The sequence below is a fragment of the Lissotriton vulgaris genome, chromosome 4_1 (assembly GCF_964263255.1).
Source record: "Lissotriton vulgaris chromosome 4_1, aLisVul1.2, whole genome shotgun sequence".
NCBI lineage: Eukaryota > Metazoa > Chordata > Amphibia > Caudata > Salamandridae > Lissotriton > Lissotriton vulgaris.
In genome coordinates, this window is record NC_141691.1 from 309,590,048 (window position 1) to 309,607,290 (window position 17,243).

General features: G+C 44.8%; 1 protein-coding gene across 1 annotated transcript in view; it reads right to left on the reverse strand.

Annotated features, from left to right (window-relative positions):
• Positions 1–17,243, reverse strand: part of LOC147718680 (transmembrane 9 superfamily member 2-like) — a 1,534,671-nt gene that overhangs the window by 871,969 nt on the left and 645,459 nt on the right. Inside the window, exon 7 of the mRNA XM_086918630.1 lies at positions 13,664–13,775. Within this exon, the coding sequence (XP_086774756.1) occupies positions 13,664–13,775 (112 nt within the window). The remainder of the gene's footprint in view (positions 1–13,663; positions 13,776–17,243) is intronic.

Here is a 17,243-nt window from a genome sequence, read left to right on the forward strand (position 1 = left end):
AGCACGAGCAGTCAGCGCAGCTCTTTATGGGGCCGAATTATGGGGGGTGCAAAACGTGGATCACTTAACCCGTTCTGAAAATAAATTCCACAAAGATCTAATGGCCCTCCCTTATAGTACCCCAACCTTACCTCTCCTTATTGACATGGGTACACGTCCCATCAGTGACCAGGCAAAGCTGCACCCACTTCTATTATGGGCTCATATCTGGAGAGTCCCCGAACTCTCCAGCTACGCAGAGGGTCTGAAAGAGATCCTCCTAATGCCTGGCTGGGAAAAGATCCAGTGGCTAAGGGAAGTTAAGTGCCTCCTAATAGATATGGGCCTTGAGGATGCCTGGTTCACTCGATCTGCCCCGCCTAAGTCAACCTTGAAACAACTATATTGAGCATGGGTGATTGAGGGCAGAAAAAGTAATGTTAAATTGTGTAGGGCTACGGCTGAATTTCTCCAGGTAAAGGAAGTGCACTTCCGTGAGCCTTACCTGGACTGTATTCGAACCCCGTGGGATAGGGCACTTTACTTCAAATTTAGGGTAGGGGTCCTCCCTCTAGGAATTATGACTGCTAGCTGGAGGGTCCCAATGCAGACAACCCCTCTTTGTCCCTGCTGTGTGGAGAGATTAGAGACAGTCCCGCATTTATTGTTTGAGTGCTCGGCTTATGCAGCCCCTCGCAAAAGATGGCTGAAGCCATTGTGCAGAGAACTCAAAACTAGATCCCACAAGGAGGCCCTAAGAATCCTGCAAACAGACCCCCGGCCATTGTTTGCTAGTGGCATGGCTAAATTTTTAAGTTGGGCCTGGCGTATTAGACTGAATAGACTCGCCCATCTTGTCTGAGAAGCATCCTAGGCCACAAAGTTTTAGAATTCTTGCACATTGTTTTTTAAAGTATATGTTTTTACTAAATGATGTTTCTACTATCTTAATGTAAATGTTTTGCTTTTTATCGTATGAATTATATATCAAAATAAAGCTATTTACTACTACTACTAAGATACAAAAACATCAGTATATAGATATCAGGATGGCAAGTGAACTGCCAAACATATCCAATATCAACTCGATGTGCGTTAATTACAATACTACGTTTCGTTCTCATTTGAATCACGGATGTAAAAAGAAAGACAAAGAACTGGGGGTGAAGAGCTCCAAATTCCATTTGTCTCCATCACCTTTTTATGACAACTTTTTTCAATATTAATTGAACTTCCTCTAAGGGTGTTTCTAGGAGTTCACTCCCTTTGTTATTTGTATTGAGGTGTGTGTCAAGGAAATCTCTTTAATGAAAGACCACCAGCGGTTTACGATCTGCCAGATCCATACAGAACATCCTCCATTCGCCCATAAATTCCTTCATCCCCCAATTAAACATGACTGAAATGTTGTGAAAGAGAGATCAAAAAAGATTGACAATTATGTTAATGTTAACCCAATAGTCTATTTAATGTATTTCTTTCCCATAGAAATGTTCCTATTTGGGATGCATCACAACATATGGAGTTCGAGGCATTGATCTATTAGTGAGGCAAGGTATAATGGCTTGGAATGGATGAATGGTCCAAACACCTGGTGACGTGTTTAGATTTTACACTCTTTTCCTAAGTACGATCACTCTGATACCAAATATCTTTTCCACGGGCAGGGGTATGATCTAAATCTTAAGAGGGGATGTCTGGACAAATGTCAGGTAGACTAAGACAAGAGTAAAACTTCATAAATTAAAATGTAGCCATAACCCTATAAACAAAGTCAAAAAATGTGTTACTTACCTGTAACTGCAGTTATCCAGTATTGGTATCTTTTATAGATTCACATGCCTGAATCATTCCCCGTCGTCTGGGTGGGAGTCCCCGGTATATAAAAATAGTAATGTCATATAGACATATATACACTAACAGGCAGGAGGCCTCACATTAGTAACCTATCTGAGTCCTTTTGTAAAAAAGGACCAAACTTTGGCCAGGAGCCAATCAGCTACTACCACCCTCTAGAACCTTCCTGGAAGGAGCCCTAGTCCCTCAGATTTTCGTAAGCACAGTGCTAAGTAGTACTTACTGAGAGAACCAAGGTGAGCTCTTCCAGGGGAGGCGGGTGGGTTGCATGTGAAACTATGAAAGATACCAATACTGGATAACTACAGTTACAGGTAAGTAACGCATTTCTTATCCAGTATTATGGGTATCTTTCATAGATTCACATGCCTGAATCAGAGTAGCAAGTAATAGGCAGCACATTTCGCATAATATAGCATGTAAGACACTTGATAATACCTTATCAATAGTGCAACAGAATAAACTGCAAACAGTAGCAGGTTAAGAAATGTGCAATTCGGAAATAGGAAAGGTGGGATTAAAGGAAGAAGGCTCACCTCTAATGAAATAGATGACGGAGCACCGCCTGTCCCACTGCTGCATCCTTCATAAGTTCCGAATCCAAGCAGTAGTGCTTGGTGAACGTATGTGGTGTCTTCCATGTCGCCGCTCTGCAAATGTCGACAATGGGCACCCCAGAAAAGAGCCATGGAGGTGGAAACCGCTCTAGTGGAATGAGCCCGAGCTTTGGCGGACAGAGGATGTCCCGCCTGTTGGTGGCAGAAGGCGATGGCCGCAGAGATCCACCTTGAAATGCTCTGCTTTGTCAATGGTAGGCCCTTCCTGGGCCTGCTGAAGGCAATAAATAATTGGTTGGACTTGCGAAATTGTTCTTTTCTATGAATGTAGAATTTCAGACATCTTTTCAGGTCTAAGGAATGTAGAGATCTCTCCCCTGTTGAAGATGGATTAGGGAAGAAAGATCTCAGGACAATAGGTTTGTTTAGATGAAAAGTAGACGGAACCTTTGGTATGAATTTGGGGTAAGTCCGTAGAATGACTCTGTCCTGTTTGAACTGAAGGAACGGGTCCTGAATACAGAAAGCCTGCAGTTCATTCACCCTCCTTTTCTGACCTGAGAGCCAGCAAGAGAGCTGTTTTCCATGACAAGTATTTGAGATCTGCTTTATGCATTGGCTCAAAGGGGTGTTTCATCAACTGCGCCAGGACAATATTGAGCTGCCATGTAGGTGGTAAAGGTCTCACTGGAGGATAAGTCCTGAATAAGCCTTTCAGAAACTGCTTGACCAATCTATTGGACCATAGGGAAACACCAGACTAAGAGTGTCTGAACCGAGATATGGCTGCCAGGTGGACTTTGATTGAGGCATGAGCCAATCCCGAGTTGGCCAGGTGAAGCAGGTAAGGCAGAGTTGTGCCGGAGATGACGAGAACTGGTGCAGTTTGTTATCTTTCCACCATAAACAGAATCTCTTCCACTTAAGAGAATATGTCTTGTTGGTACTGTCAGCCCGGGCCAAGACGACCCTGCAGTCCTGAGGGATATCGAAGTCTTGGAATTCTCTGAACTCAGGAGCCAAGCCGATAATCTGAGAGATGTCAGATCTGGATGCTGGACTTGCCCCTGGTTCATAGTAAGGAGATGCGGGTAAGGCCTGAATGGAATCGGAGGCTCCAGCGATAGAATGTGGAGTTCTGTAAACCAGTGTTGGCGTGGCCACGCTGGGGCTACCAGGATCAGTGTGCAATGCTCTGCTTTCAGTTTCCGAAAGACCCTGGGGATCAGGGGAAATGGAGGAAAAGCGTAGGCAAAGACGTTGCACCATGCGATCGAAAATGGATCCCCTAGAGATCCTTTCTGGGGAAGCCAGCTTACATAATGTTGGCATTTTGCATTGATCTCCGTCGCAAATAGATGCAGGTGAGGTCTGCCCCATCGGGAGAATACTGCGTCGAGAGCATGTTGGTCGAGCTCCCACTCGTGGCAAATGGAGCGTTGCCTGCTTAGTGAGTCCGCCAGGGTGTTGTCTGCTCCTGGGACGTATCCGCCCTCAGCGAAATGTTGGTTTGGAGTAGCCACTTCCAAATTCGCTGTTATTCTTGAGACAACGTCAAGGATCGAGTTCCCCCTTGCTTGTTTAAATAGTGCATTGTGGTGGTGTTGTCGGACCTCACAAGCACTGGGTAGTTCCTGATTCTGGGCAGGAATGCTCGAAGTGTCAGGTATACTGCCCTCAACTCTAGCAGGTTGATGTGGAGCAGTTTTTCTGCCGGCGACCACTGACCGTGTATCTGAAGTTCCTGCAGGAACGCACCCCATCCTTCCAATGATGCATCTGTTGTTATCACGTGTGGGGAGATTGGAAGCAGGAATGGAAGGCCCTGGTTCAGGTTTTTTGTTTGAAGCCACCAGGGCAGGGCTTTCACCATGAACGGAGTGATCCTGATTAGATTGTCGAAGGATCCCGTACACTGGATCCACTGAGATGATAACGCCTCCTGTAAGGGACGCATACGGAGGCGGCAGTGTGGTATTAGGAGGATATTGGAGGACATCGTTCCTAGTAGTGACTTGAAGAGTCGCACCTTGGTCTTTTTGACCTGAATGTGGGCTGTCGGCGACCTCAGTTTGACCTGACGCTCCTGATGTGTGTCTAGGGTTGCTCCCAGGAAAGTGAGGCGTTGAGAGGGCTGCAGTACTGACTTTTCCTGGTTGAGTGTAAGTCTTAGACTCTCGAAGAGCTGAAGACAGGCGTTGGAAGATCGGTTCACGCCTTCTAGAGTGGGAGACTTGATGAGCCAGTCGTCCAAGTAGGGGAATACCTGGTGATGGTGCTGGCGAAGGTAAGTTGCCACTGGAGATAGGCATTTCGTAAAAATGTGTGGCGCCGACTTCAGGCCGAATGGCAACACTCTGAACTGGTAATGTCTGCATGCCACAGTGAACCTTAGGTATTGGCGGTGACTTTTGTGGATGAGTATCTGAAAATAGGTCCTGGAGGTCTAAGGACACCATGAAATCTTTGGAATTGAGTAGTTGTAACACCTCCTGAATGGATACCATATGGAACGATTGTTTTTTGAGGTATTTGTTGAGGTTCCTTAGATCCAGTATAAGTCTCCATTTCTTCTCCATTTTTCGTATCACGAAGAACCGTGAATAGAATCCTTTCCCCCTCGGATCTCTGAGAACTCTTTCTACGGCTCTTTTCTGGAGCATTAGTGAGAGTTCCGCTTGAAGGAGGTGAAGATTCTAGTGCTGCATGGGACATGGGGGGTTCGAAGGAGGAGTTTCCACGAACTCCAGAGTATGGCCGAACCGAACCAGCTGGAGAACCCAACGATCCGTCGTTATTCTTTGCCAATTGTGGAGGAAGTTGGAAATTTTCCCTCCAACTATGTAATGTGGAGAAGAAGTGGAGGCCTTCTGGCGGAATCTTTCTTTCCTCCTCTTCCTCGAAAGGAAGACTTATTGTACGAGGACTGGGGCTTGTTGCTGCCTCTGTTGGTATTGAGGATTATATTGCTGAGACGAGCCATAGGAGGATTCGTATCCCTGATAGCCACCTCTTGTCTGCTGGCTTCTTCCTCTGGAGCCCCGAAAGGAAGTATTCTTGTACTGGAGGGTACCCAGGGCTTTTGCAGTCTTGGTATCCTTCTTGATACCCTGCAGCATCTCATCAATATGCTTCCCAAAGAGAAGCTCTCCGTCAAACGGCATGTCCAGTACTTTGGTTTGTACTTCCGGACGGAAAGATGTAGCTTTCAGCCAGCCTTGGCGCCTAAGGACCGCTGCCCCCGCCAGCTGGAGAAATCCTGTAGAAGCGTTATCCATCGCCACGTCAATAATCTCCGAGGCTGACCGCTCTCTCTTGAGGAGGATCTTCTTTACCTCTTCTTTCTGCTCCTCTGGCAGTGTGCCTAGATATGGGGCAACATCTGCCCACATCTGGCGAATGTAACGCCCCAAGAGCGCTAGTGAGTTTGCCGCCCTGACAGTAATGGCCGACATCGTCGAGAACCTCTTCCCGATGTTATCCAGTTTAAGACCTTCCTTATCCGGAGGCACAGTCAGCGCAGCAGCTGGGTTGTTGGATTTCCGCTGCGCGGCCTGTGTAATAACGGATTCCGGTTTAGTATGGCCTGTAAGGCATGCCGGAGCCGTGTCCGGGGCCTTATACTTCTTATCAAGCCTGGTCGGCACTGGAAGTAGAGATGAGGGATTTTTCATTATCTTTACCCCCTGGTCCCAGATGTGTTCAATAATAGAGATTGACCGAACCGTCTTCTTGAATGGCTCCTTAAAGTCATATAGGAAGCAGTCCTGAGGTTGCGTGGTCATCTCTATTTTGAACCTTGCTGCTGCTCTCTCTATAACATTATGAAACCCCCCAATATCTTCTGGAGGTGAATCCGTCTGTGCCTGGTCTGGGGATGCCGCATGTGAAATGATATAGTCATTCCACTCATCATCCTGTATTTTTCCCTCCTCCTGTTGACCTTCTTCGTCTTCTTCCACTGCTTCCTCTTCATCCGAAGATTGTTGAGAAGGCAAAGATACAGGATCCGGAGTAATGACCAGCGGAGGTGGTCTAGGGCGAGGAGAAGGAGCTGGTGTCACGAGTTGTGGTGGCACTACTGAAGGTGGTGGAGTAGGCGGAAATCGCTGTTTGTAGTCCGCTATGAGGAATTGGAGGTCCATGACTATTGAGGCCGGGAGGCACACCATAGGTTGTGAAGGAGGAAGCGATTGATATTCCTCCTGGTATGGGACTTCTGCCTGACCCATATCTTCATAATCCGAACTCTCATGGACCTGGACATTTAGCTGTAATGGACTTGTTGCAGCGTGGAACATGGCACCATCATCAGTGTCCTCAGTCTCCAGTAAGTGCACCGGTGGCAGTGGCTGGACTCTGCTAGGAGACATAGCCTCTGGTGTCAGTGTACGCGTTGACATCCTGAAGTGTGTATAGGTATACTTCAGCTTAGGAGAGCCTTCCATCGACGGGCCCGTCGACAGGGTGGTCGTCGACGCTGGGATGCTGACAGCCACAGCAGACCTCTCTCGTCTTCGCCGAAGATGTCGTCGTCGACGGTAGCGTCGTCCACAATGGTTTCTTCGTCGACGGCAGTGTCGATGTTGGAGTTGTCGTCGACGATCTCGTAGTCAGCGGCTTCGTCGACGCTGGTGTCTACTTCGATGGCTTCGTCGATGGCTTCGTCGTCGATGACATAGTCGACGAGGTGGTCGTCGACGTCGAAGGTACCGTTGACAGGAATTATAGATGTTATAGACCTACCCGACAACGACGATGCTGAAGTAGATGTCGTCAAGGTGGTGAAGGCCGATGCTGTCGACGTAGAGATGGTTACTGTCGACGCGGTCACAGGCATGGCAGAAGACACCAGCACAGGCTTCTTGAAGGTGGCTTCCTGAAGAGGAGTCTTAACTGCCATGGCGTTTGGACGACCCTCTGAAGACTTTGGCATCTTCTTTTGAAGTGGCATATTAGACGGACCTGGAGATGTCTGTCTCTGCCTTTTGGAAGAGGAGTGTGAGCTCCTGAAGGAACACTCGCGCTCACCTGAAGAGACTGTTTGATCCTTGTCCTTCAGTCTCTGAAGCCACAGAAGCAGGCGTCCCTCTCTGTCTGTTAAAGTCTTGACAGAGAAAGTGCGGCAGACCTTACAATCCTTGGCAGAATGGTCAGGGTAGAGACAGAGGTAATCTTCATGTTTGTCATCTACATGCAGTCTCAGGTTACTACACGAGGCACAGGGTCTAAAGAGCCCTTTTTTAGGAGTGGTAGACATAGTGGACTCTAGCACTCCTCCACAAGAGTACAATTGAAGAGAAAAATATGGAATAAATCCAGAAATACCAGAAACCTGAGCAGAGCTCAGTGGAGACTCCCTTAGCACGACATGAGGTAGAAAATCTGAGGGACTAGGGCTCCTTCCAGGAAGGTTCTAGAGGGTGGAAAGATACCCATAATACTGGATAACAACTGAGTTCCTTTGTAAAATGTGCTTTGGTTAATTCAAATGATTAGTCACTACCAGCCTCTAAGCAGCAGCCGGCTTAGACCACCCTTCTTGAGGTGAAAAGACGGGAAGTATAGAGGACGCTTTTAACTTTGATTGTTTTTATTACTTGTACACTTTATTTGCATTTACCAGCGCTCGCTGGAGTGTTTTGCCTGCTTTCCTCTTCTCTGGTCCCCCCCCGCAGCCGATTTAGGTGCGGTCACGGTGTTATTCACGATTCTAGCCGCCATCTTGGGGGAATTAGTCGGGTAGCGGTTGAGCAGCCTGTCCCCTCCCGCCCTCAATCGCGCATAAATAGCGCGTCATCTAGCGCGCCACACTTTGCTTAGACCACCCTTCCTGAGGGCGAAAAGCCGGGAAGTATAGAGGACGCTTTAAAATGTGATTGTTTTTATTACTTGTACACTTTATTTGCATTTACCAGCGCTCGCTGGAGTGTTTGCCTGCTTTCCTCTTCTCTGCCCCCCCGCAGCCGATTTACGTGCTGTCACGGGGTTATTCACGATTCTAGCCGCCATCTTGGGGGAATTAGTCGGGTACCGGTGCCGCAGCCTGTCCGCTCCCGCCCTCATACGCGCATAAATAACGCGCCATCTAGCGCGCCACTCTTTGCTTAGACCACCCTTCCTGAGGCATAAAGCCAGGAAGTATAGAGGACGCTTTCAACTTTGTTTTTATTACTTGTAGACTTTATTTGCATTTACCAGCGCTCGCTGGAGTGTTTGCCTACTTTCCTTTTCTTTGGCCCCCCGCAGCCGATTTAGGTGCGGTCACGGGGTTATTCACGATTCTAGCCGCCATCTTGGGGGAATTAGTCGGGTAGCGGTGCAGCAGCTTTTCCCCTCCTGCCCTCAGTCGCGCATAAATAGCGCGTCATCTAGGGCGCCATACTTTGCTTAGACCACCTTTCCTGAGGGGAAAAGCCGGGAAGTATAGAGGACGCTTTTAACTTTGATTGTTTTTATTACTTGTACACTTTATTTGCATTTACCAGCGCTCGCTGAAGTGTTTGCCTGCTTTCCTCTTCTCTGGCCCCCCGCAGCCGATTTAGGTGCTGTCACAGGGTTATTCACAATTCTAGCCGCCATCTTGGGGGAATTAGTCGGGTAGTGGTGCAGCAGCCTGTCCCCTCCCACCCTCATCCGCTTCAAACGGTCACTTCCATCAGGCTGCGCAGCGGACGAGCGCAACGGGCGCGCCGAATGCGCGCCTAAGGCAAGCCCGTCTGCGCCCGTCCGCGACCTTTCCGCAACCGGGGCCATAAACGCTGCCGGTTTCAGCCCCCATGGTAACATTATTTACAGTCAGCAGGAATTACTGTCTCAGACCCTTGGGGTGCCTCCATTTTCAGTCATTTTCTCCTGAATTGTTTGTCAGCAACCACCCGTGTAAGGCCTGTGATTCTCGGCGGAATAATAATATCTCTGTACAAACATGCCCATTGCGGATCCCCCAAACCGCATCTCAGACCCCTCAAATGACACTCACTCTTAATGCCGACCTTAATAACTGCCGCTCCTTAGTGAAACATTCCCTAGACATTTTTCAGACTCTCAGTGACAACGACTGGGATTTACTTTTTTTAACTGAAACATGGCTAGGTGAAGAAACCAACCCAGCATTGAAACTAGCCATTCCTGCGGGATACAACATCTTATGTACTAACCGTCAGAGTGGCAGACAGGGCGGCGGGATTGCTATTATCTATAAATCCCGCTGAACAATTTCCTCATTTCCCTATGAACAAATTGATTCTATAGAGGTACTCCCTTTCTGTATTAAATTAACCGCCTCTATCACGTGCTCAGGCTTACTGGTATACCGCCCTCCTAAATCCAGCTCGTCGCACTTACCCAGCCTTACGGATTTCATCCTTCAATCCAGCTCTCGCTACGCAAATTTCACTCTGCTAGGGGATTTTAATCTTCATGCGGAAGATGAATTCTGTTCACCTAGCGAGAATTTCTTATCCACTCTGGCCGATTGTGGATTAATTCAATTGGTCACTCTTCCCACACATAGAGCTGGACACACGCTGGACCTTATCTGTTCTAATCTCTTGACCATCACAGTTAGGGACCTAAGCCCAGTGGTATGGTCTGATCACTACATTATACCATTCTCCATTCTCAAGTCCCAACATGGTAGACCAACGATATTAGCCAAGGTGTATGGCAGAAATTGGAGCAAGATATCCCCAGAATGCCTACTGGAACATCTTCCCTCTGTTGACCCTCCAGGAGCTATGGACCTGGACTCACGTATAGATCATCTCAACAAATGGGTGATTTCAGCCATCGACTCCATTACCCCACTCCGCCCCATTAAAACCCATCGTTCAGCCCCTGCAGCACCCTGGTACTCAGATGACCTTCAAAAATGCAAGTCTGTCTGTAAATCTTTCGAACGTCGTTGGAGACAGACTTATTCGGCAGAAAGTAAACTTAAATACAGAGCATCTCTTAAAGATTACAGGAAAATGATCATAAAAGATGTTATCTAACGGAAAGAATTATCAAGGCTCACAGTTCTTCCAGGGAGATTTTCAATACGGTTAAAACCTTTACTGATCCTCAGGCTCTTAATCGCCGTCCTCCGGTGCCTCAGACTCTCTGCACTCAGCTCTCTGATTTCTTCGAAGAGAAATTAGCCTTAATCTATGTCTTTTTCCAACAAAAATAGTCATGACTCCACGGAAAGCTGTCCCCCGGACTTCACTCCCTGTCTTTGCAGACTTTCAGGAAATTCCAGGAGACTGTTCCCTTCAGAAACTACTGAAAAGCAAGTCAGGATCACCCAATGACCCTTGGCCGGCTAAATAATTTAAAATTTTAGCAGCATTTCTTAACCCTTACCTTAACAGCATCTGGAATACCTCCTTGAGCACCGGCAATTATCCTGAGGCATGGAAACATTCCCTCTTGGTCCCTATCTTGAAGAAAGTCAATGCTGACCCTGAGAACCCGGCTAACTATCGGCCCATTTCTTTACTTCCAGCTCCGGCTAAGATTCTTGAAAGACTCGCGCATCAACAGCTCGCAAGCTTCATCGAATCGAATGGCCTACTTCACAATACCCAACAAGGATTTCGGTCAGCATATAGCACCGAGTCGGCCCTGATATAGATGGCCGACTCCGTGCGGTGGGCGCTGGACAGAGGATCGAGGGCGTTGTTGGTGCTGCTGGATCTTTCCGCAGCATTCAACAGCGTCTCTCACCCGATCTGCTTAACCGCCTTCGAGCTATAGGCCTTCAGGACACAGCCCTTAATTGGATTGCTTCCTTCTTGACCAACCATACACAACAAGTGTATACCCCTCCCTTCACATCTCCCAGTCGCCCACTCAAATGGGGAGTGCCGCAGGGCTCCTCATTGAGCCCACTTCTCTTTAATGTCTATTTTTCCCCCCTGGCCGAGTTAATATCCCAGACGGGAATTAAGAGGACATTATACACTTACGACATCCAGCTTCTCTTCTCGTATGATGATTCCAATCTGGACACGTTTGACCCCCTGACAAACTGTCTCAGAGACATTGCAAACTGGATGGATCTTAACTTCCTGCGACTCAATGCGGGAAAGACTGAGGTTCTCTTTTTCAATCAAGCCTCTCCCTTGGATTCCAATCTCTGGCGTCCTGTGGATCTGAGCCCTGTTGCTCTCCCCAAGGACTCTGCCAGAAACCTGGGTGTTAGATGGGACAAGTGTCTCTCCTTTCATAATCAAATCCACATGGTTTCGGTAGCTTGTTTTTCAAAAATCAGAATGATAAATTTTTTTATTAATTACTTACCCAGTAACACCAGGAAAACAATAGTACAGGCCCTGATAACTTCTCACTTGGATTATGCCAATAGCCGGAATCTTGGTTTATCATCAGGCTTATGCCACAGACTCCAGATAGTCCAAAATGCCGCAGCTCAGCTAGTCAGTGGCATTTCTCTCCGAAAACACATTTCCCCTTACCTGCGAAAGTTACATTGGCTTCCTGTCCAGAAAAGGGTCGAGTTCAAAGCCATGATTTTGGCTTAACGGGCTACAAAAGGCCTCGGATCCGCCTGTCTTTCATTGTGCCTTCTACCTTACAATAGCACTCGACACTTGCGTTCCAATTCCAAACTGCTACTCGTCATCCCTAGATTTAAAAAAGTGCGCAAAGGGGGAAAGACATTTCAAGTGTGTGCTTCCACCCGGTGGAATAAACTTCCGATCTCCCTTCGCCTGATTCAAGATGAATTGGTTTCTCGTAAATCTTTTAAAACTTTCCTCTTCTGTTAAATTGCCTCTTCTTGTCTGATCTAGTGGTCTGAGCATGAGCGTCGGGACACCCTGTTGGGTAGCTGCGCACTATATAAAATACACAAATAAATAAATACACTTCTATATCAACTGAAAGAACCAATACATTATGATATCTAGGTAATTGCTAGTAATATTCACACAGCCAAAGAAGGAGAAGTAGTACAATCCATTAACTTAAAAGTATTAACCCCTGGCATATTCCTCCGCAAAAAGCATTCACTCTATGACAAGCCAAGAAGTATGCCACTGACTGTTTAGAAAGATAAAAGTGTCCTCCTACTACCTATCTGAATACTTGTTACACAGCCTTGAAAATAAGATTGATAGAAACCAGCTTCTGCCATGTATCTACAAAGAGATTTATTTTTTTACAATCTGCAAATTACAGGAAAGGTGTCCCAACCCTTGGGCCTTTGAACAAGATATCAGTGACTTTGTTATGAATTATCTATCTGCTCTTTAGTTACTGGTTTCATCTTCAAAGTAGAGTTAAGGTTAAAATACTAAATACAATCAAAGAAGAAAATAAGATATGTGGTAAGATATTTAAAAAAAAGTTAAAGACCAATGGTATGATGTAAAGAAGATTGTATAAACACTCACTTGGGGTGAGTAACTATATGGTGATTGCAGGGTGGACGATATACTAACAGACAAGTGTCCAAATCACTTGTCTTCTGTACATTTGGTAAGGATTCATAACATCCCCATCACCTCAGTTTTCACCGTAAAGGAGTTTTAGACATTGAAGAATGTACAGCTTCATAACTTACATCATATTGCTCTTGTAAATTAAAGAAAGTGTTAATACTCTTATGAGCAGGCACAAAAATATCTTGCCTCAACCTCATTCTAGGCTTTGGATCTGTGGACTTGAACAGGTATCTTCGACTCAGAGAAGCCAACTGCTTTCTCTAAATTTGGCCACAATTCATAGAACCTAATTAAACAACCTGAATTGCAGCACAGAAAATACTTCTGGTGCCAAAGCCAGTTCTCATTCCTTGCAGTTTACAAAGTCATTCCAGAATAGGATGAGACATTTTCTTACATTCTGGAGACTTCTCTGCCTCATATTATTTTTATTAGTGCTGATGTATACAAGACTGGCGATTGCTCTAAGATCTTGGCCTCGTAGTGTTTTTTACAACTTCTGTTCAAAATTCTAATTCTCGTTAAAAGGATGGACTTGTAAACACCACATTGCACAATCATGGGTGTCAACTTTCTGAGATCACATTTTCCATATGCTGCATGTGTTGAAACCTGAATACCAAAAGTAAAAATAAAAAAGACAAGAGGCCAAACTGAATTTAAACTGGTGTATATTACTGGCATACATCAAAGGTAGACTATCTGCAGAGAGACTAGTTTCCATTAGAAATGTTAAGCATAACAGTCAAACATGACATACATTGCTCATTAATATATAAGTAAATTGGGTTTATAAATATGTTGCTATGTAAGACTTACTTCAAACGTTATGGAATAGGTGTAAGTGACATCGAATTTCCCCGTTTTGCCATCAACAATTTCCATTGGAGGACCCACACATTTTAATGGTTCTTTTGAAGGATGTTTAACACTAGATAAAAACAAATAAAGGACGTAAGACTTCACTAGTAATATGCCACATAAGACTAGAAAAATAACTAAAATCCAATTACTACATGGTATGTTTATAACTAGTACTGCTATCCCCTCTCCCATGCAAATGAATCCATTACAACACTTATTTTTCACCCGACAATAAAATTGTGTGAAAATTAGCCTAATGAAAAAAGATAAATATTAGCAGTAATTTTACAACTCATTAGAGAAATATTTCAGAATGAGATCCCAGTTTGTGGTGAGATCACAATGTATCCTCTTAAAAAATGACGTTTCACTGGTTGAATATAGTCCAACTATGAGGAGAGGTGGCACACTCAGAGTTAAGTCTGACCTGTTAGGACCTCTATTGTTTACCAGTGTGCAGGTGGACACAACGTGGAGACACCGCACTGGGGAGACTTTCTCTTCTACTGCACACGAAAGGGTCTGGACTCCACCTACATTCCTCGTTCACACTTTTATTAAACAGAATACTGCCCAAAGTATTGTTGAATTAGTTTGTCACTTAATATTATAACAGATTTTAATTTTCAAACGCTATAGAAATTTTTGTTTGATTCTTGCTGTGTCGTTCTTATTGAAAATACTGAACCATGTTTAGATCTAATTCAAACTTCTATTCCAAATTCATATTTCTTGTCAAGATTAATTGCTCTTGGATACAGAGATGAAGGATTTTATCCAAAAGGGAGTCTGATCAGCAACATATTATCCATCAAAAATGTAAATAAAAAGCTACATCCTGTGATAAATCTTCGTCATTTCAACTCATTCATTGTGTAATGACATTTCAAGATGGAAACTATTTTACATTTAAAGGATTGTCTCTAATCCAAAGATTGGATGGTTTGTTTGGGCCTCAAAGACTTGTCTCTCATACGCTCACGTTTCCTTCAGTTTTTTTGGAGGAAGAAACTTTCAATTCACTGCTGTTTCATTTGGTCTTTCGCCTGCCCCTTGAAGTTTTACCAAGTTTTTAAACCCAGTAACAGTTCATTTCATATCGCTGGATTAGACTAATAATTCACGTAGGCAATATCCTTTAAATGGATCATAAGAAACCAAATCTTATCAATTATCTTCGGATCAAAGTTTCTTTCATAGAAAGTCTGGGTTTCATAATCAATCTGAAGAAATCTAATTTTTCTCCTGTTCAGACATTGGAATTTTTGGGCTTTCAATTCTTTAACTTCAGCTCTACATCTACACCTGCCCAGGAAAAATACAAGAAAAGACCACTCAGTTATTTTTTCTTTCTCACATTGCTCTAAGACATCAACAAGCATAGTGGGCTTTCTAGCATCCTCTATTCAAGCCATATTTGTGCTTAGTCACTACACTACTGTGCTCTTTAAAAACTAAAAATGGATCATCTCAAGATGGGTCTATCCTATTCAGATCTAATCCCTCTGGTTTCAGAAACAAAATATGAGTTTTCTTGGTGGCTAGAACAAACACAACCCTAGAACAGCAGAACAATCTTCAATTCGGCTCCAGATCTTCTTTTAAATAAGATACCAGTCTGGAGAGCACATTGTGATTGGTTCTTAATTGGCGGTCCTTGGTCTCAATAGGAGTCCTTTATGCACATCAATTGTTCAGAGCCGCCACTTGCAGGCTCCTTAGCAGATCAAACATTCACATGAAATCAAGTTCAGTGTTCAGCCCATCCTCATATGAACAACTTCACAGCAGTGCATTATATCAATCACCTTTGGAGGACCAGATCATAAATACTTGCAGAACTGGCAAAGTTCTGAAGGTATTTAATCTCGGTTACCACATTTCAGTGAAATTAGAATTGGTTCCGTAAACTGTCGCAGATTGGCATTCTTACGTTCTGTTAAATTACAAAGTCTGGGACCTACAAACTTCAGTATGTCAGGTTATCCAAAACTGGTGAGGACTTTACTCAAACTTGCTTGGTTCAAGTCTCAACTTTCTGACCCCCCAATATTTTCAGTTGGAGATTAGAACCCAAAGCCCTGCTTTGGATGCATTCCCTCACCCATGGTTTTTAGGTCTCATGTGCATTCCCTTCTTTCTTTGAATTTTTTTTAACAATCTTTAATGGCATTTTACTGATTAATCTAATACAGTGTCTCCCATAGTTTACATAATTAAGACAGTACTTCTTTCATGAGAAGATCCGGTTTTCAATGTAACACAATTATAACATCTTCTAGGCCAGTTATACGTAACTCACCCTTGTCCCATCCACCCCGTTTGTGTCCAGAGTCCTTTATCTGTGCTCTCTTTTAAGCTCAAGAACCATCATCCTGTAAACAGTACATTATATCCAGCTTCAGAATTTCCTACCCTCGCCCCTTTGTTACCCGGGTTTTGGTGTATATTGACCCCTCTTCTACCTCCTCCCCTTGAGAGTCTCTTAGGTCTGCAATCCTCGCGGAGCACGCCTGTACATCATCTTCGAGCGTTTCATAATTTCTCATTTTTTTTCATTTGGGTCAATTCAGCTGTTGCCCATTCATGCAAATCTCTTAACTATTCATTTCTCAGCGGTCGAGTCTGACTTGGCCATGAAATTGCCACTCTCCTTTTTGCGAGAACCAGCTTAGCTTTTACTGTTTTGGACTGGGTATTAAATCCAGAAGGACTAAACGTATTGTTCTAGTAAAGGACCACTCAGTAGCCTTATGAATTTTCTCTAGCCCTCCATCCCGGAAGAGACTCAAGCTCCAGCATGCCCATATCATGTGAACGAAGCGAGCTACTGATTCACCACAATTAAGTTAAGTCCGAACGTTCAGAATTTTTTTAACTTAATCTGCCTGATGTTAAATATACTTGATGTACTAAGTTATATTGAATTAATTTAAAATGTGCATTAGCACTCACTTCCCGTACGCCCCCATGCACTCTGGCGCAGCCCATTCAGATATGGGTTTCTCCAATTCCACCTCCCACCCTGTCTGTATCAGAAGGGCTGTAACAGGCATATCGTCACTGAGGGTGCTATAAATATGGGAAATTAGGCAACGTCCTCCCGCAATAGATAAGAACGTCATAATCATTGCTGTACTAGGGGGCTCCTCCGGTAAGGAGGTTCACACCGCCTGGGCAACTGCTGCAATCTTCCCATACTGCAGGAATCGTCCCACTCCCAATTCAAAAGTAGCCATAACGTCCTCCCGAGTCAGAAACCTGCTGTTACTAAACAGACCCCCCATTGTATGACACCCCCTGTCCTTCTGCTAGACAGACATGGATTCTGCTATTTTTTTAAAGGGTCTTATAACCCAAAATGGCATGTTTGGGGAATAGGGTGTCCTCCAGATTACTCTTTTAACTATATCTTTCCACACTCTCGCTACTTGTCTAATTATATATGGTTATTCTTTTGAGATCGCAGACCCCATCATAAGTAACTCAGGTCCGGGGTATCTCCCATAGGTGCCCACCAGTAGACTTTTTTTCC